This window comes from Rhineura floridana, chromosome 4 (genome assembly GCF_030035675.1).
Source record: "Rhineura floridana isolate rRhiFlo1 chromosome 4, rRhiFlo1.hap2, whole genome shotgun sequence".
NCBI classification, from domain to species: domain Eukaryota; kingdom Metazoa; phylum Chordata; class Lepidosauria; order Squamata; family Rhineuridae; genus Rhineura; species Rhineura floridana.
In genome coordinates this window covers 101781848-101802101 of record NC_084483.1, presented here as the reverse complement: position 1 = coordinate 101802101, position 20254 = coordinate 101781848, and the positions used below count along the sequence as shown (strand labels likewise).

General features: G+C 42.4%; 1 protein-coding gene across 10 annotated transcripts in view; it reads right to left on the bottom strand.

Annotated features, from left to right (window-relative positions):
* L3MBTL3 (L3MBTL histone methyl-lysine binding protein 3) overlaps positions 1-20254 on the bottom strand; it is a 145056-nt gene that overhangs the window by 8687 nt on the left and 116115 nt on the right. For all 10 annotated transcript variants that reach the window (XM_061623832.1, XM_061623833.1, XM_061623830.1 and 7 more), the window contains 2 exons: positions 10969-11118; positions 10272-10403 (listed from right to left, as the gene is read on the bottom strand). In XM_061623832.1, coding sequence (XP_061479816.1) covers positions 10272-10403; positions 10969-11118 — 282 coding nt within the window. The remainder of the gene's footprint in view (positions 1-10271; positions 10404-10968; positions 11119-20254) is intronic.

The following is a 20254-nucleotide window of genomic DNA, read 5'->3' as shown; positions in this document are numbered from 1 at the left end:
TTTAATTTGTTCTAACACCCAATTATTTGTCTTTTTCGCAGTCTGTGGTACGCACAAAACTCTCTTTCAAATGAGTTGATTTTTCTCTTATCCGCTTTTTTCACTGTCCAACTTTCACATCCATACATAGAAATCTGGAATACCATGGTCTGAATGATCCTGACTTTAGTGTTCAATGGTGCATCTTTGCATTTGAGGACCTTTTCTAGTTCTCTCATAGCTGCCCTCCCCAGTTCTAGCCTTCTTCTAATTTCTTGACTATTGTCTCCATTTTGGTTAATGACTGTGCCAAGGTAATCCTTGACAAGTTCAATGTCCTCATTGTCAACTTTAAAGTTACATAAATCTTCTGTCATCATTACTTTAGTCTTGACATTCAGCTGTAGTCCTGCTTTTATACTTTCCTCTTTAACTTTCAACAGCATTCATTTCAAATCATTACTGGTTTCTGCTAGTAGTATGGTATTGTCTGCATATCTTAAATTATTGATATTTCTCCCTCCAATTGTACATCAGATAAAACAAAATTATCTATAGAAAGTTAAGGAGATGCATTAATATATCTGGAACAGGGGCATCACTATGGGGGTGCGGGCGGTGCGGCCCGCACCCGGGTGACACCAAGAGAGGGGTGACACCCAGAGCCGCCCCACCCCTAGGCACCGGGAAGCGGGTCAGCCGAGCGGCCGATTCCTCCCCAATCCAGCCGCTTAGCTTGTCAGTGCTCCAGCTCCGGGGGCCCGGGGGGAGTCCAGGGCTAAGGAGGAGCCTGCCTGCCTGGCCTGGCCTGGCCTCCACCGCCACCGCCTCTTCGCGGCTCCTGCTGAGGCTGCCAGGCCGCTTGGGTGCCATTTCGGGAGCGGGCGGGGCCAGGCACGGTTGCTAGGAGACGGCACCCGAGCGGCCTGGCAGCCTCAGCAGGAGCTGCGAAGAGGCGGTGGCGGTGAGGCCAGGCCAGGCCAGGCTGGCTCCTCCTTAGCCCCAGAGCCGGTTCCCTTGCTCCGGAAAGGAAGCCCCGCTTCACCCCTCATGCTGTGGGCGCCGCTGGGCAGGAGCGGCCGCAACAGGGGCTCCCAGGCAGAGACGACGACGCTGCCGCCGAGCTGAGGGAGAGACAGGTGAGGAGGAGTGGGAACGTGGGGCTCTAGGTGGCAGAGCTGGTGGAGGGCATCCGAGGCCTGCCTGCCTGCCTGCCTGGGGGAAGAAAGGAAAGAGGGATGCTGCCTCCCCTTCCTTAACCTTCTCCACGGCAGGCCCAGGAAGGGCGTCGAGGTTTGTCACGGCCTAGGAGAGCTTCCCACGGCAGGGGCAGTGTATCTTGCTGCCTGGGTGCCACATGTTGCTCTTGGGGATTTAGAATGGCATTTTCCCCCCTTTGAAGGGGCTGGGGACTCTTCTGCTCTCATTTGATTGTATTTCACAGTATTTTGCTGTTGTTATGTGCCTCCAAGTCGACTACGACTTATGGTGACCCTATGTAACAGTGACCTCCAACAGCATCTGTCATGAACCACCCTGTTCAGATCTTGTAAGTTCAGGTCTGTGGCTTCCTTGATGGAATCAATCCATCTCTTGTTTGGCCTTCCTCTTTTTCTACTTCCTTCTGTTTTTCCAAGCATTATTATCTTTTCTAATGAATCATGTCTTCTCATGATGTGTCCAAAGTATGATAAGCTCAGTTTCATCATTTTAGCTTCTAGTGATAGTTCTGGTTTATTTGTTCTACCACCCAATTATTTGTCTTTTTCGCAGTCCATGGTATGCGCAAAGCTCTCCTCCAACACCACATTTCAAATGAGTTGATTTTTCTCTTATCCGCTTTTTTCACTGTTCAACTTTCACATCCATACATAGAGATGGGGAATACCATCGTCTGAATGATCCTGACTTTAGTGTTCAGTGATACATATTTGCATGTGAGTTCTCCAATAGCTGCCCTCCCCAGTCCTAGCCTAATTTCTTGACTATTGTCTCCATTTTGGTTAATGACTGTGCCAAGGTATTGATAATCCTTGACAAGTTCAGTGTCCTCATTGTCAACTTTAAAGTAGGGAAGGGCTAAGCTGGGGTTGAGGGAGGGGGATTTGCTGCTCCTCCCCACCTTGCAATCCTGTGCATGTTTACTCAGAAGTAGATCCCACCCTGTTGAATGGGGCTTACCCACTAGGACTGGCGTCAAGTTTTGCTGAGATGGCACCTCAGCATTGCACCTGCACTCTTTGCCCACTCACTTCTCCCTGCCTCCCATCACATCTGTGGTTCCCACTGGCCCTCAGAATTATCCCCAGGCCAGCAGAACAGTGAGTACTTTTCTACCCTATATCTCAGTGGTAGGCTGAGCATGTGCTTTGCATGCAGAAGGTCCTGGGTTCAATCTTTTGCATGTCCTTGTGAAAGGGAAAAATGTTCTAGGTTGTTTGTGTGACGATCCCACAGCTGGCTCTGTGTGTGTGTGCTATTACATTCAGTGATATATGGGAATTACAATTTACGAGTAACATTAGTACAAAAACATTACTAAGGATTCTGTATGGTCTGGTACGGTAGGAGGTCCATGGGGGTGACACCATGAGTTACCGCACCGGGTGACACCAACCCTAGTGACACCACTGATCTGGAAGAGCCAGCAGGGTTAGAGTGCTGGATGGAGATTGCCACTTGGGCCAGTCACTCTCATGTCACATAACTTATTTTACAGGGTTGTTGTGAGGATAGAAGGAATGGAGGAGAAAGATCCATATTACAGAGGTCTGTAGTAAGTCTTTAATTGCTGGATGACTCCAAGCTGAAACACAAAAACTAACCAACAATTTTCTAATACATGTAGTATTTTGTAATATCTATAAAAGTGTGCAACTTTTTACAGAACATTAACAGAAATGGAAGCCAGTTTTATGAGTATTTCCTGTGTCAACTGTCAAATAGCAACTCACGGCTATGTTAACAGTATGGCTCATAAGTAAGTGCATTACTGGGGAAAAAGACATCCTGCAGCATGAAGCAATGCAGGTGACCATGGAAAACAACTAACAAGGTCTGGACCAAAACATAGTTCAATTAAAAAACCCAACCCACCACCAGCAGTAATCTAAGACTACATTTATCAGCAATGAAGCACTGCCGTATCCCTCCTTGTAATTTAATTCAGTGCTGAAGAATGTGGTGAAGCAATTAAATTACTATGAAGGATATGTGAAGGGGGGCTGTAGTGTTGACTGGGAAGTTTGGTATGATCCACTAAATGTAAAGGATTGGTACCATCGATTGTTGGTCCACACATGGCCTTTGTGGCATTAAAAAAGTCCCATATATCATGAGAATCTGCAAAATGCTGGATTTCTTGGGCTTTCTTTATTCACCAGGGATTCTTAAGGTCTCTAGTTCTTTGTTGGACCTCAGTCTTTGCACTGGCATAGATTTTCTTCTTAGCAGCACAGTTAATGTCGTTCTGCCATATCTGGAAGGCTTTCCTTTTTTTGTTGATACTTTGAATCTCAGTATCATTCTTATCAAACCAATCCTGATGTTTCTTAGTTTGGTATCCAATAGTTTGTTCACATGCTGCAATAATGGAAGTCTTAATCCAGTGTTCCTCGACATTTTCAGGGAGTTCCATAGATAGATATTTCTTAAGCGTTGTTTGAAAACAAGCTCGCTTAAAGGGATCTTGGAAGGCACAGGTGTTCTTTGTAAGCCTTGGTTTTCTTTCTAAGAGCCTACGTTGAGGAACATTAAAGCCATAGTGAACTGAATTAAGCATTGATCTGTCCAGCAGTCATTGGCACTCATCATGACCCTAGTGAGGAGTACATGATGATGATCTCTAGCACGGATAATTACGTAATCCAGGAGATGCCAGTGTTTCAACCGAGGGTGGTTCCATGATGTTTTAAATTTATTTTTCTAGCGAAAGAGCGTGTTTGTAATGAGAAGATTATGCTCTGCATATTTAGTGAGAAGTAGAATTCCATTCAGGCTGCAACTGCCAACTCCTTCTTTCCCAGTGGTTTCTGGCCATAAATCGAAATCATGCCCAACTCTTGCATTGAAATTACCCAGGAGGATAATTAAACCACAAGGTTTTTTTTTTGCCAATTAGTGAATTTTATAATATAGACATGAAATTATTTAAAAACTGTAGAAGGAATAAGCCTATGGCCTATAGAATATACAATAACCACCAAACAATCTTACTTGGCTTCACAACACTAAAAAGAATTTCAACATTATAGTATAGCAGGGCCCCACTCATACGGCAGGTTCCGTTCCGGACCGCTGCCTCAAAGCGAAATCTGCCATAAAGCGGAACGCATTGACTAATATTGTCTAAAATGGCGCCCAATGCCCAAAAAATGCCATAAAAGTGGAACAAACACCGTAGGAGTGGGGCCTTTCTGCAATTGACAACCGCCATATCAGTGGAATGCTGCAAAGCGGAGCGCCACAAAGCGGGGCCCTACTGTAACAATTTGTACAGACCTCTAGAAATAAAAAATGGGGTTGTATCCCTCTGCTGACAGAAGGCTCTTTGATCCATCAGAGACTTCAGTGAGTAGAAAGAGATACGAGGTAGTTTTTGCAATTTTCCCCTTTCTCCCAAAGCCTCTTGTGCCACCTCCCACACTGTTGCAATGGGTTCCTCAATCCTCTGGAGCAGATTTGATGGGGGAGTGTAGGGAAATCAACAAAAATTGCCACCCTCCTTTTTCCTCTTACAGCATTTTTACTGGATCAAACAGCAGAGGAACACATTGGATACTGTAAAGGAGAAAATATCAGACATTTATTAGCTATAGTATAGCCAGAATATTAGGCCCACAGTAATGTCAAGTAAGCAGAATGAAGCCTATGTGACAGGCCACCTCACTTGGTATTGCAAGAGATCATTTGGAAAGCCTGTGGTTAGCTGTATCTTGCCACATCTGATGCAAAATGTACTATGCTACAAATCAAACAGCAACTGCCATTTTGTAATATCATACACATGAACCTGCAACTCACAATTGTTTTTCTAATGGAGGGAGCTAGTCAAGATATTATAAAGATAGATAAAAATGTTTGAAATCGTTTTAAACATGCCTGAAATGCTCTGATAAAAAGTTTTATTCTATGAGTACAGGACCATAGGACTACAAGTAATAGAAAGCATGGGGGAAGCACCTGCACAGCAAACAAAGAAGGACAGTGGGTGCTCTGGGTGCTTCATGGTTATAGTTGAGCGTCATCATTTATATATATTCATAGGTGAAGGGCTTTATAATTATACACGTGATAGTTATGCTTATATAGAGTTAGGGAATTCATAAATATGGCTAGAGCTTTCAAGAGATAGGGGAGGGGATTTAATATCAAGATGGACATACCTGAGTACATCTTGTTAGGAACAAGTTAGGAACATGTGGTTAAAATATTGGCCGGCCACCAATGGCTCAGTGATGGAAAATTATAAAAGGGATAAGTAAATCAGTAGCAACTGGTCCTGTGGTCAAAAGCAGTTGAGATATTCTGGAACGTTTATAATCAGACACCCATGTCATTAGGAGTCAGGCCTTACTGGAATAAGGGGAGGATTTTTATGAAAATGAAGGGGTTGCACTTTGGGAGGTCTTAAATTGTAGCCAATCAGTTTTTGAAACTTGATTAATATTGATAAGTTTAATGTATATAAAACCATATAAAAGACACTTCTCCTAGACAGTTGACCACCACTCCTTGGTCACTCAAGCCTGTCCCCTTCCTGTTCTGCTGGGTGAACTAGAGCATGGTCCTTTGTCCTTTCCTGGTAAAGTTTCCTTTCCCTTTTTCTCTACTTGAAGAACTGTAAGTATAATACCTCTAATTCATTACATTGATTAGTGTAATTAAAACCTATTACTTGTCATGTGCCCAATTCCAGATCTTCCTTGCAGGCTTCCCAGAGGCATCTGATTGTCCACTGTGAGAACAGGATCCTGGACTAGATGGGTCACTGGCCTGATCCAGCAGGCTGACCCAGTATTTAAAAAAGGTTGAAAAAATGTATGCTGCTCGCCAAAAAGGGTCACACATATTATTATTATTTATTTATTTAATTTGTATCCCACCCTTCCTCCCAGCAGGAGCCCAGGGCGGCAAACAAAGCACTACAACACTTTAAAACATCATAAAAACAGATCTTAAAATACATTAACAAAACAGCATTAAAAGCATTTTTAAAAAACAACTTTAAAAAAGGGTTAAAAACATCATTAAAAAACATATTAAACAATTCTGACACAGATGCAGACTGGGATAGGTCTAAACTTAAAAGGCTTGTTGAAAGAGGAAAGTCTTCAAAAGGGGCCGAAAAGATAGCAGAGATGGTGCCTGCCTAATATTCAAAGGGAGGGAGTTCCACAGGGTAGGTGCTGCCACACTAAAGGTCACATATACCAGGAAGTTAATACATTTATCTGGAATGCTTTACAGGGCTAGTTTCAGTTATGGCATTCTAGTTTCCACAGAAGGAAGCTACACGGCCTGTATCTCGGGTAAGTACCTTCAATTTCCCTTGTTCAAAAGAAAAAGTACTCAGTTAGCAAGAGAACTGTTGACAGCTAAGTGCCTCTTGACTCATCTAGGACTCAAAAAGTCATTTGAGCCATTGTGCTTGTAAACAGATGCTAACCTCTAGCCTAAATGTTTGCATTCAAAATGTTCTTATGAAAGTCTGAAAATGTTGACACACTGTGTTGTTTATCTATTGAGAACACTGGTATGGGTGTGCATGTGTATATATACTATATATATTTTCTGTATTGTGAGGGGTTTGTTGATACCAACTCCAGGAAATGGAGTTTTAGACCCTTCGGAAGCCCACTATGAACTGTTTGCAAGGCACTTTGAGGAGAAAGTTGCTCGCCTCCACAGCAATCTTGATGCCCCATCCACATCTACTGCAGTCCCCAGTGAGGCATCCAGTGCATCGTCTGCTGCAACTTCTTGGGAACAGTTTCAGTTGATGCGGCCTGATGACGTGGACAAGGTGCTTGCATTGATGCGGCCAGCAACGTGTCGTCTCGACCCTTGCCCTTCTTGGCTTATTAAAGCTTGCCGAGGGGGTTTGACCGGATGGATCCAGGATGTGGTCAACACATCATTGCAGGAGGGAGTGGTTCCAGCCACTCTGAAAGAGGCGGTGATGCAACCGCTCCTAAAAAAGCCCACCCTGGACCATTGGTTTGTGACTACTACCACCGTGTCAAAATTACCCTGTTTAGGGAAGATGATCAAGAGGGGTGTGGTGCTCTTGGATGAAACAGAGTATCTTGACCCATTCCAATCTGGGTTGGTTCAGGCCTGGTTATGGGAATCGGCTTTGGTTGCCCTGATAGATAACCTCTATTGGGAGGAGGTACAGGGGTAGTGCAACTCTGTTATTCTTTCTTGATCTCTCGGTGGCTTTTGATACCATTGACCATGATATCTTTCTGGGCTGACTTGGTAAGATGGGTATCAGAAGCACTGTTTTACAGTGGCTCCGATCCTACCTCAAGGGTCGTTTTCAGAGAACAGCATTGGGTGATTGTCTCTTGGCCTCCTGGCAGCTGTGCTGTGGGGTGCCGCAGCATACCATCTTGTCCCCCATGCTGTTTAACATCAGTATGAAGCCCTTGGGAGCGGTCATCACATTTGGAGTTGTCAGCAGTAAGCTGACGATACCCAGCTCTATTTCTCTGTAACATCTGAATCAGAAGAGGCCGTACAATCCCTGGACAGCTGCCTGGACTCGGGCCAATAAACTGACTCTAAATTATAGCAAGATGCAGGTGCTGTGGGTTAGTTGTTCCCAAGTTCAGATAATTGGTCAGTGGCCTGTTTTGGATGGGGTTGTACTCCCTCTGAAAGAGCAGGTTCATGGTCTGAGGGTGCTCCTGGATCCATCTTTGTTGCTAGAGGCCCAGGTGACCTCAGTGGCTTAGTGCCTTTTACCAGCTTTGGCTGGTAAGACAGCTGCAGCCGTTGCTGGATCGGGATAGCCTGACCACTGGTAACCTCCAGACTGGATTACTGTAATGTGTTCTATGTGGGATTGCCCTTGAGCTTGGTCCAGAAACTGCAGCTGGTGCAAAATGCAGCAGCACAACTGCTCACTGGGGCAGAGTATTGCCAACATGTCAGCCCTCTACTGAATGAATTGCACTGGCTACCTTTTAGCTACCGGGCTAAGTTCAAGGTGCTGGTTTTGGTGTACAAAGCCCTATACAGCTTGGGAGCAGGGCTGGATTATCCATTAGTCTTAGTAGGCTGAAGCCTAAGGGCCCGGAGCTCTTGGGGGCCCGCGATTCACGGAAGCAGGACAGGAGCCGGGGATCATGGGACAAGAGCTTCCAAACCACCCGCCATCCCCCCGCTTCACTTACCTTTTTCTCCGCTGTTTTTTGCGGTTTGCCATCAATCAAGATGGCGGCCGAGGTTTCCCTAAGGGAATACACGTGCGCATTGCTGCCATCAACCAAGATGGCGGCAGAGGCTTCAGCCCCTTAGGGAAACCTCAGCCGTCATCTTGATTGATGGCAAACCTGTGTGCGCAGTGCACACAGCCGCAAAAAAAGCGGAAAGGTAGGTGAAGCGGATGGGATGGGATGGGATGGCGGGCGGCACAGAATCAGCCTAGGGGCCCTCCTCAGCTTAATCCGGCCCTGCTTTGGAGCAGGATACCTGAAAGATCATCTTACCCCTTATATACCCAGTTGATCACTACACTCTGCAGGTGAGGGCCTCCTGCAGATACCATCTCATGAGAAGGTGTGCTCCACACAACATAGGAAGCAGACCTTTAGTGTGGGAGCACCTATCCTTTGGAATTCCCTCTTCTTAAATGTTAGACAGGCACTATCTGTGTTATCTTTTCGGCACCTACTGAAGAACTTTTCCTTTCAACAAGCCTTTTAAGTAGAGACCTTATCTCAGTCTGTGTTGGAATTGCTTTTTAAGATGTTTTTAAAGCTTTTTTAAAAAAAAGTTTTTAAACCTCTTTTAAAAAAAGATGCTTTTAAAGATGTTTTGAAGGATGTTTTGTTGCAATATATTTTCAAGTCTGTCTTTATGATGTTTTAAAGTGTTTTTAGTGTTTTTGTTTGCCACCCTGGGCTCCTACTGGGAGGAAGGGCAGGATATAAATCTAATCAATGATATACACATACTTATATATGTATGTATGTGTGTGTGTATATATATATATATATATATATGTATCTGTGTGCTATATAATATTTTTGTAAGTGGTCACACGTGTGACAGGACAGCAGGCAAACAAAGTGAGGGAATGAGGGGGTGAGCCGTGGGGGAGCTGAGCAGATGGCAGGAAAGTGGCAGGGTTGTTGTTTTTTTAATTGAAACAAACCCACAAGATTTGTGCCTTTCATCTGATGAAGAAGCAAACAATTTCGGAGGCAAACAGAATGTGTGCAATAGTCCCTGAAGGCAAAAGGGAAAGGGGTGGGTGGGATTTGTCCCTACACCACTCCTAGGATTTGCGGGAGGAGGTGGGGTGAGTGAGGAGGGGAACAGGATAATCCTGCACAGGGTGGGGAGATAATGTCCTGCCCTGGATTATCTTCCCTCCCTTCTGCAAGTATTTTTTCTTACTCAAGAGATAATCCAGGGGCAGCAAGAGAGGCTGGCTAAGGAGCTAGGAGCAGAGGGGCAGAGTGGCGGCAGCAGCAGCCTGGGCAGATTGGAGGCCCGTAAATTGCCTAAACAGGCTGGTGGCGAGTGCCTGGGGGTGTGTGGCCCTGTTTTAAGAGTTGCCAGGGGTGGGGGTGTCTGGGAGTCTTTGTGTATGTGTTTGGGAGTGCCTGGTGGGTGGGTGTGCACGCACGTTTGGAGGTGCCTGGATCCCCTGCAGCTGCCACTGTTTTGTCCTAAAGGAGAGATCTGCAAGTGTTAACCTGCTGTGATGCATGGGACCCTCTTCACCCCACTTTGCTGAATCATAAACACCAATTTATTTGCCAAGCACAAATAATTCCTGAACTTCCCTGTCATTTCTGCCTAACTTGCACCATCATTTACTAGAAACACCACAATATACAGAACCAAGCAATACCAATCTGAAAGCACGTTATTTATAGGAGTCTCCTAGCAATTTAGCTAACAGATTAGCAGAGTGCATCATTTATATGATACTGTACATCTAACTATTAGGAGGTGTGAACAAAGCACTTAATTCAAGGAAGCAATTACTGGCGCCAGGTTTATGAGCATTAGAGCCAGAGTATTCCATACTTTAAACATATCTGAAAGGATACCTGTAATTCTTTTCTTTGACATCACACATTAGAGGCTTTTTGCAAAGAGGTTTCACCTCTGTTTCTTCCTGCTTTGATGAATAGAGATGAGCTGAAGATTTCAAGTCAGTGGGACTAGGACATTTTCTATTACTGATTAAAAATAAAAGGACAAGCTTTTAAAATCCTAGCTTATGTCAAAATTAATCACAGCACTGAAGTCTTAATATCAAAGCTGAACGCTATACAATATGAACATAATGAATAAACATTTCCTGATCTGTTACTCCTATCATTTTACAATTTGAGCGGGATAGTCGTTTGGAAAATACGACACACAAACCAGATGTTGACTTATTAATCTTATGTTTTCTCCCCCAATTAGATCTAACTTCCACTCATGGAGGAGCTGGGCTCACAGAATAATTTTACCGTATATGGAAAGGGATCCTTCCATAAGCACAATTCCTTCTATGAATAAAAGCTCCTTCAAGTAAATGGGGGGGGGGAGGGGAATAAGATGCAGGTGATGTAAATCATTCGAATATAGATTAAACTTTAGTATTATTCTCCGTTATTAGAAATAAAACTGAAGTTACAAATATGCTAGCCAGAGATCTGATTTGCTCTAATTGAAAAAAGGACTATGGATATTAGCACTTTATTTAAGTCTTCATGCACTATGAATTGTAAAATAAAGCAGAATGCTATTAGTTACTTGATTACTGGAGATGGAGATCTTTCATTTACTTCTGGCTTTCGGTTCCAATGCATAGATGGATTATTCAGAGGCATCTCTCCACTTAAGCGGTCTGACAAGATATGTTCTTTGTTCAGATTTATCTCAGAATACGGGCAGCTGAGAGCACTGAAAAATTGAAGCAGAAGGGAGAGATTAAACATTTAAAGGACTTCCTAGTTGAACTGAATGCCTTACAGATGTCAAGTTGAGTGGAACTTGTCTGAATCTATTAACATATGCAAGTAAAAATGTCTTGCAGTATTCCTACTTTAGAACAGTGCCAACTAAATTTGAGTGCACAATGATTGAAAGTTCCTCATCAGGGAAATTTACTGATATAAGAAATTCATTTGTGATAAAATTCTTGATATACAGACATAAACGTTTATTGAGTTCCAATGCTAATTGAATAACATCCTTTGTTTAGTGATGAGAACACAAATGTCAAAAACTTTTAACTTTCAGGGCTATTTTCCTGAAGACCTTAAGTGAATGAGTCAGTGCTCTCAGCTATAAAAATAATCATATTTTGAAAGCACACCACAAGCTATGAATGATAGTTGGCTGTAAGCCTTTGAGGTGGGATGTCAACTCTAATGAGACTATACAGCAGTACAGTATAGTTCAATGTGATATCCCTGCCTTGCTTTACAGTCTGCCAAGAGAAACATGTGAAGCAGAACCCCCAAATTTTGTGGTAATTTATAGAGTTTCAAAGCTAGCTTCTATTCACAACAGGAAGGAAAACTAATTACAACAATCAACACAATCATCACTGAAAGCACCACTTTCTTGTCCTGTCAGATGTTGAAACCTATGCTCTCCAGTTTAGTTTGCTCAGGAAGAAGCAGCCAACTCTATTTTTCCCCTCCATAGTGTGCAAAAAAATTTTTTTTTTAATTCTTGCCATCACATAGTGGAGGACACTGCTTTTTCTATAGTATTTTCAGGTGTTAAGGTGTGATTGGCACCCAAAGATACTGCTCCTTTCTGCCTGACTCACCTTTCTTGATACTATTTGTCCAGCTCCAATATCAAGATTGGGTCTGCTGGAAATGAAGGAGAGGAGTTATAGCCATTGGCATAGTTCTTCTACTTCAGTGTTTTTCAAACTTTTCCCCCTGGAGACCAGTTGAAAATTGCCAGGAGTCTCAGCAGACCACTTGATAAACTTTTTGTTTTGCTTCAGCACTGGCATCATTGTCAAAAACCAGCACTGTATTCTGAAAATCACAGGCCAGAATCTTGCTAGCCTGTTTGATAAATCCAGCCCTGGTCAATGGGCTCAATCTCCATTGTCACAAGAGATAAACCAAGTACAAGGCCAAGTACAGTATTTATAAGTACAGATATTCTTGATTGTTCCAGGTTCTCAAGACACCTGAGTGGAGCTTGCAGATCACCATGATCTGCAGATCACAGTTTGAGAAGCTCCGTTGAAGAGTAACAGAAAGCAAGGGGTCAACAGCTGAAAATGAAAGGCTAAGAGGGACTGGGAAAACTTTAGAATCCAAATTCAAAGTCCAAGAGCAATCTTTGCTTAAGTGAACTGCTTCAACTGTTCTAACATAGCATTGGCTTTCATAGGACACTTTACTGGTGCAGACGTCATTGGCTTCTGAACTTCTAGCCAGAACAGACAAATATTTCCTCAAAGTATTTGATAGCATACATTAAAAAGGAAAGGGATAAATTAAAGAAATCACTTTTCTAAAGTCAAGGAAAGTTACAAAATTAAAGTAACTTAATTAGAAACTGAAATTGGCATCATACTCCATACACATCTTAGGTGCCACACAAATTTGTCTAAAATTGCTGTCAGATTTTGACAGGAATATAAAAACAATCAAAACCATAAATAAAAGTAGTAATACCAGGTTAATGCTATTAACAGAGTGCACAAAACAAAGCTTTCATATCCTCTGCCATACACAACAGAAAGTATATGACAGAGATTTTCATTTTCCTGTCAGTAAGCTGAAACACCTGCTGTGAAACAGAATCACTATTTTCTTTTCATTTTATATTTACTCCACAAAGGCCTGACTTTCCACAATAAAAACAAAAATGAAGTCACATTTTACTTGTTTCTTTTTCCAAGACTGTAGCTGTCTTTCCATTTACCATTTTACATTTGTCACTCATTGTAACATAATTGCTTTTAATATTATAAACAGCTTCCTTAAAGCAGTAACCTAGTAATCTATATAACCACCCTGAAATGGCAAATGTAAAGACGACAAAAAGAGCAATCCCAGTCTCTTTTTACAGTCTTTAGTTTGTTCTGTTGAGTAGTCCAAAACACCAGGATTCTTTTTCCAGGTCTGGACCAAAAAAGCATCATATTGTGTTAAGCTTTTACTGTTTTCCTTTAATCACTTGGCTCTGGGCAACACTCAATCCTTATGGACATTTTCCAGAACAAGATACTTTATCATTTCAGTGGGGGTTACTAATGGCAAAGAGGTCAATTCTTCAATACTGCAAGTCTTGCCACTCTTCTACTATTGATAGAATGCTGGAGCTGTGTGTGTGAAAAAGTGTCTTATAATAGAAGAAATACTACTGAAACTTACACCCTTCCTTGGCAAGTTTGTTGATTTGCTTCAGTACTGAATTCATGAACTCCCATTAGCTTTTGGTTGCTTACCTCTCACCCTTTTCCCTCTTTTTCTTTTTCTTCATACTGAATTGACCTTTCTTTCTCATTCACTTCTATTAATTCTTAGACAAAGTTCTGAGTTAGGGTGGGCAAGACAGAATGTTACTTTGCCATTAAATATTGCGCCAGGATCCAAGGTTCTACTCTGAACAAGTCTGAGAGCTACGGCATGCATGGTAGGATTTTTACTGTTTTCCCCTTTAAAACAGCAGGCTTTCATGTGACATTCAAACTACTTTTGAAACTCTTTCTTATGAAAGGAGTGCATAGCAGGTCAGGAGTTGCAGAACCACAGAAAGCCCCAAGTGAGCAACGTGCTCTGACAAAAGACAAAAGCAAATGGAGCCTTTTTAAGTGTCTGCCCCACCTTTCCTAGGCTCCACCCACTTGTGAAGAACTTAGTTTCTTAAAGGGCCAAGCTTCGGGAGTCCCACCTAGTGAGGTACTGTGGGACATATTTGGTTCCTTAGGAATGAGGGAAGGCACCCAATGAGGATCCTGGCTCTACAGGCCCTATTCCTAGGTGAGCTATCTCCCAAAATGCACAAACCCAAAGCCCTCTTTGGCACATGGGGTTAATCACATGATTTATAAGGTCTCAGCCAAGATGTACAATTGTAAAAAACATAAAAGCAATCAAAATCACAAATAAAAGAATTAAATGGGTGCATAAAGCCCTATACAGCTTGGGATCAGGATACCTTAAATATTGCCTCACCCCTTATATATCAAGTCAGTCATGAGCTCCGCAGGTGAGAGGCTCCTGCAGATACCATCTTATCAGAAGGTCCATTCTATATAACATAGGAAGCAGACCTTTAGTGTTGTGGCACCTACCCTTTTGAATTCCCTCCCCTTAAATATTAGACAGGTGGTTTCTGTGGTCTTTTCGGCACCTATTGAAGACCTTCCTCTTTCAACAAGCCTTTTAAGCAGAGATCTTTATTCCAGTATGCATCTGTACTGGAATTGTTTTAAAGATATTTTAAATATGTTTTTAATTATTATTTTATCCCTTGTTGTTTGCCACATGGGTTCCTATGGGAGAAAGGGCAGGATACAATTTTAATTATAAATGGGAAGGAAAACCATTTCCTTGCCCAGCAGTGCTAGAAAAGAGAGATGATAATATCTAATTTTGGTGTAAAATCTTAGAAATCAATGTGAGTTTTGCTATTGACTTCACTGGATCCACAACTAAATTGAAGCACATTGCCTAATTTCCTTCTTGTTTGATTACAGAATTTTAAACATACAATTTATTTAGTGTAGACACAGGCCAGCTAAGCGTCATGGCTACTAACCAGAAAGGCTTCAAGTAAATGAAACTTTTCCTCATAAACCAGTAAATTAATCCATCCATTGCTCAATGGGCAGAGCAATCCTAAGTTCAGGCTTCAGTTACCCCTGTTCCAAACTCAATACAGGAGCCAGGATGCTGCCAGCTGAGCTAGCCCAAGACTGGCAAGGAAAGGAGACCTTTAGCCTTACCATGGAATGGTCTTCTATGTACATGTAAAGATGATCTCAGGTGAGACTTGAGCTCCACCTTATGGTCAAAGGCAAAATAATACATTAAATGATTTTGGTATACTCCTGTAGCCCTCCCTTACGTAGAAAATACCATTCTTCCTTGCCAAACCAAAGAAAAAGATAGGAAAGAACAAACAACAATGGTAGAACCAACAAAATACACACAACACTGGGCTCTCTGCTAGTAACATATATCCTGGAGAATACTGAACACAGCTCAGATAGGGAGTGACCCTGAGATCATCTTTACATGCACGTAGAAGACCATTTCATGGTAAGACCAAAGGTATCTTCTCCCATGCATGTTAGATGATCTCAGGTGGGACATACCAGAGCTGACCCATATAGGGTGGGAATAAGAAACTATACCTGAACTGTTACTCACCCAGAAGAACATGCTGTAGCACTCGTCTCCCAAATGTGGCATCTGCCAAAGCGTACATATTGATCCTATAATGTTTAATGAAAGCATTTGGCCTGGCCCAAGTAGCCGCCTTACATACCTCCTCAAGAGAGGCATGGAGGAAAAGGCTGTGGTGGTAGCTGCTGACCTGGTGGAATAAGCCAAAAATTTGGAGGGCGGCTTGAGATGTAGTGAATGGTAAGCCAAAGCTATGCAGGCCTTGATCCACCTTGATTAAGTGGATGAAACTTTCCTAAGGCTGAGGGATGGAATGAGTTAAATATAGCATCTGAAAGGCAAAAGGGCTTGGTTCGGTCAATATAGACTTTTAATGCCCTTCGCACATCCAATGAATGCCAGGCCTTTTCAGAAGGATGTACAGGAGAAGGACAGAACAATGATATTGGAAAATAGATGAGACTTAAGGATGAAAGGAAGGAATTGTGCAAAGTACCAGTTTGTTTTTGTGAAAGGTTGTTGTTATGTGCCTTCAAGTTGATTACGACTTATGGCGACCCTATGAATCAGTGACTTCCAAGAGCATCTGTCATGAACCACCCTGTTCAGATCTTGTAAATTCAGGTCTGTGGCTTCCTTTATGAAATCAATCCATCTCTTGTATGACCTTCCTCTTTATCTACTCCCTTCTGTTTTTCCCAGCATTATTGTCTTTTCTAGTGAATTGTGTCTTCTCATGATGTGTCCAAAGTACGATAACCTCACTTTCATCATTTCAGCTTCTAGTGACAGTTCTGGTTTAATTTGTTCTAACATCCAATTATTTGTCTTTTTTGCAGTCCATGGTATCTGCAAAGCTCTTTTCCAACACATTTCAAATGAGTTGATTTTTCACTGTCCAACTTTCGCATCCATACATAGAGATTGGGAATACCATAGTCTGAATGATCCTGACTTTAGTGTTCATCTTTGCATTTGAGGACCTTTTCTAGTTCTTTCATAGCTGCCCTTCCCAGTCCTAGCCTTCTTCTGATTTCTTCACTATTGTCTCCATTTTGGTTAATGACTGTGCCAAGGTATTGATAATCCTTGACAAGTTCAATGTCCTCATTGTCAACTTTAAAGTTACATAAATCTTCTGTTGTCATTACTTTAATCTTCTTGACATTCAGCTGTAGTCCTGCTTTTGTGCTTTCCTCTTTAATTTTCATCAGCATTCATTTCAAATCATTACTGGTTTCTGCTAGTAGTATGGTATCATCTGCATATCTTAAATTATTGATACTTCTCCCTCTAGTTTTCACACTTCCTTCCTCTTGGTCCGATCCTGCTTTCCATATATGTTCACCTTATAGATTAAACAAATAGGAAGATAAAATACACCCGTCTCGCATCCTTTCTCAGTGGGAACCAATCGGTTTTTCCATATTCTGTCCTTACAGTAGCCTCTTGTGCAGAGTATAGGCTGAGCATCAGGACAATCAGATGCTGTGGCACCCCATTTTTTTTAAAGCATTCCATAGTTTTTCATGATCTACACAGTCAAAAGCTTTGCTGTAATCTATAAAGCACAGGGTGATTTTCTTTTGAAATTCCTTGGTCCATTCCATTATCCAATGTATGCTTGAGATAATATCTTTGGTGCCTCTTCCCTTTCTAAATCCAGCTTGGATGTCTGGCATTTCTTGCTTCATATATGGTAAGAGCCTTTGTTTGAGCATTACTTTACTTGCATGGGATAGTAAAGCAATCGTTTGATAATTATTGTATTCCCTGGGATGCTCTTGTGAAAGGTACTGCATGATTTATCCACTGAGAGGGCACCGAGTTTGGATGCCCTCCAGGATGAAGTGATTGCTGCAAGGAACAGAACCTTGAAGGACAGTATTCTAAGTGAGACTAATAAAACATAAGAACATAACATAAGAACATAAGAAGAGCCTGCTGGATCAGGCCAGTGGCCCATCTAGTCCAGCATCCTGTTCTCACAGTGGCCAACCAGGTGCCTGGGGGAAGCCCGCAAGCAGGACCCGAGTGCAAGAACACTCTCCCCTCCTGAGGCTTCCGGCAACTGGTTTTCAGAAGCATGCTGCCTCTGACTAGGGTGGCACAGCACAGCCATCACGGCTAGTAGCCATTGATAGCCCTGTCCTCCATGAATTGGTCTAATCTTCTTTTAAAGCCGTCCAAGCTGGTGGCCATTACTGCATCTTGTGGGAGCAAATTCCATAGTTTAACTATGCGCTGAGTAAAGAAGTACTTCCTTTTGTCTGTCCTGAATCTTCCAACATTCAGCTTCTTTGAATGTCCACGAGTTCTAGTATTATGAGAGAGGGAGAAGAACTTTTCTCTATCCACTTTCTCAATGCCATGCATAATTTTATACACTTCTATCATGTTTCCTCTGACCCGCCTTTTCTCTAAACTAAAAAGCCCCAAATGCTGCAACCTTTCCTCGTAAGGGAGTCGCTCCATCCCCTTGATCATTCTGGTTGCCCTCTTCTGAACCTTTTCCAACTCTATAATATCCTTTTTGAGATGAGGCGACCAGAACTGTACACAGTATTCCAAATGCGGCCGCACCATAGATTTATACAACGGCATTATGATATCGGCTGTTTTATTTTCAATACCTTTCCTAATTATCGCTAGCATGGAATTTGCCTTTTTCACAGCTGCCGCACACTGGGTCGACATTTTCATCGTGCTGTCCACTACAACCCCGAGGTCTCTCTCCTGGTCGGTCACCGCCAGTTCAGACCCCATGAGCGTATATGTGAAATTAAGATTTTTTGCTCCAATATGCATAATTTTACACTTGTTTATATTGAATTGCATTTGCCATTTTTCCACCCATTCACTCAGTTTGGAGAGATCTTTTTGGAGCTCTTCACAATCCCTTTTTGTTTTAACAACCCTGAACAATTTAGTGTCGTCAGCAAACTTGGCCACTTCACTGCTCACTCCTAATTCTAGGTCATTAATGAAACAGGCTCAAAAGAAGGTCACTGCAATACCATTAGCATTGTATGAATATCCCTTGTGGTAAACCTGTGTTGAGTTGGTAGTGCAGATAACGCCGCCCCTTTAAGAAAGTGTTTCATGAATGGGTGTACTCCTAAGAGTTGTTTCCATAGATTTGTAAACAACAGACAACAGGGCTGAGGCTTGATGCTGTCATGGTTATATATATATATCTTTATTGTTACGGTCAGTGACCAGCAAGCCCGCTTGCATTGCTTGTCTGTATGTTTCCGAGCTTGATTCAAGGTGCTGGTTTTGACCTACAAAGCCTTACGTGGCTTGGGACCACAATACCTGATGGAACGCCTCTCCCGAAACGAACCCACCTGTACACTACTTTCAGGATCAAAGGCCCTCCTCTGGGTGCCTACTCCAAGGGAAGCTCAGAGGATGGCAACAAGGGAGAGGGCCTTCTCAGTGGTGGCCCCCAAATTATGGAATGATTTTTGCAATGAGGTGCGCCTGGCGCCAACACTGTTATCTTTTCAGAGCCAGGTCAAGACTTTCCTCTTCTCCCAGGCATTTTAGTATGTGTTTTAAATTGTTTTTAAAAGATGTGTTTTTAAATTTGTATATTTGGTTTAATGTTTTTAGTTACTGTAAACTGCCCAGAGAGCTGCAGCTATGGGGTGGTATATAAGTACAATAAATAAATAAATGCTTTCATGGTTTTTGTGTATACCCTGGAGGGTGATGACAGGCTGAAAGGCATGACCTTGTATTTATAGTGAAGATCGCCAATTGCAAATCACAGGTAATGCCTGTGAGGACAGAAGATGGGAACATGGAGGTTCAAGGTTCAACCCTGAAGTCAATAGAAGATAGAAAGTCCCACTTTCTCAAGTGGGACATAGAATGGCTAGGAGTGTCTCTATCCTGAACCTGAGATACTAGATGAAGCTGTTCAGATGTTTCAAGTCCAGTACAGCCCAGAATAATTCATCTTTTGGGGGGACTGTAAAGAAAATTGAATACACTCCCAAGAACCTCTCCTCTGTTGGGACCAGTTCTATTGCTGATATGTGGAGGTGGTGTTGAATGGCGTTCTGCACCCTGGCCCTCTTGGTTGGGTTGAAAGATAGAGGGGATGGAAGGAACTTCTGTGGAGGGGCACCAGGAATTCCAAGCGGAGGCCAAGTTTTCATGTTTGCAGAACCCAGCGGTCTGAGGTAATCTAGGTCCATGCATTCACAAAGGCCTGCAAGTGACCCCCAACTGGAGGGAAGGTGGTGTCAGAGCTGATGCTTGCTGCCTTTTGTTTGGATGTTGGAGTTGAATTTGTTTTTATTTATTTATTTATGTATTATTTAATTTGTATCCCGCCCTTCCTCCCAGCAGGAGCCCAGCGCGGCAAACAAAGCGCTAAAAACACTTTACAACATCATAAAAACATATCTTAAAATACATTAAAACAAAACAGCGTTAAAAACATTTTAAAAAAACTTTAAAAAAGGGGTAAAACATTATTAAAAAACATATTAAGCAATTCTAACACAGACGCAGACTGGGATAGGTCTCAACCTAAAAGCCTTGTTGAAAGAAGAAAGTCTTCAAAAGGCGCTGAAAAGATAGCAGAGATGGCGCCTGCCTAATATTCAAAGGGAGGAAATTCCACAGGGTAGGTGCTGCCACTCCTATATTGTGCAGAATGAACCTCCTGATAAGATGGTATCAGCAGGAGG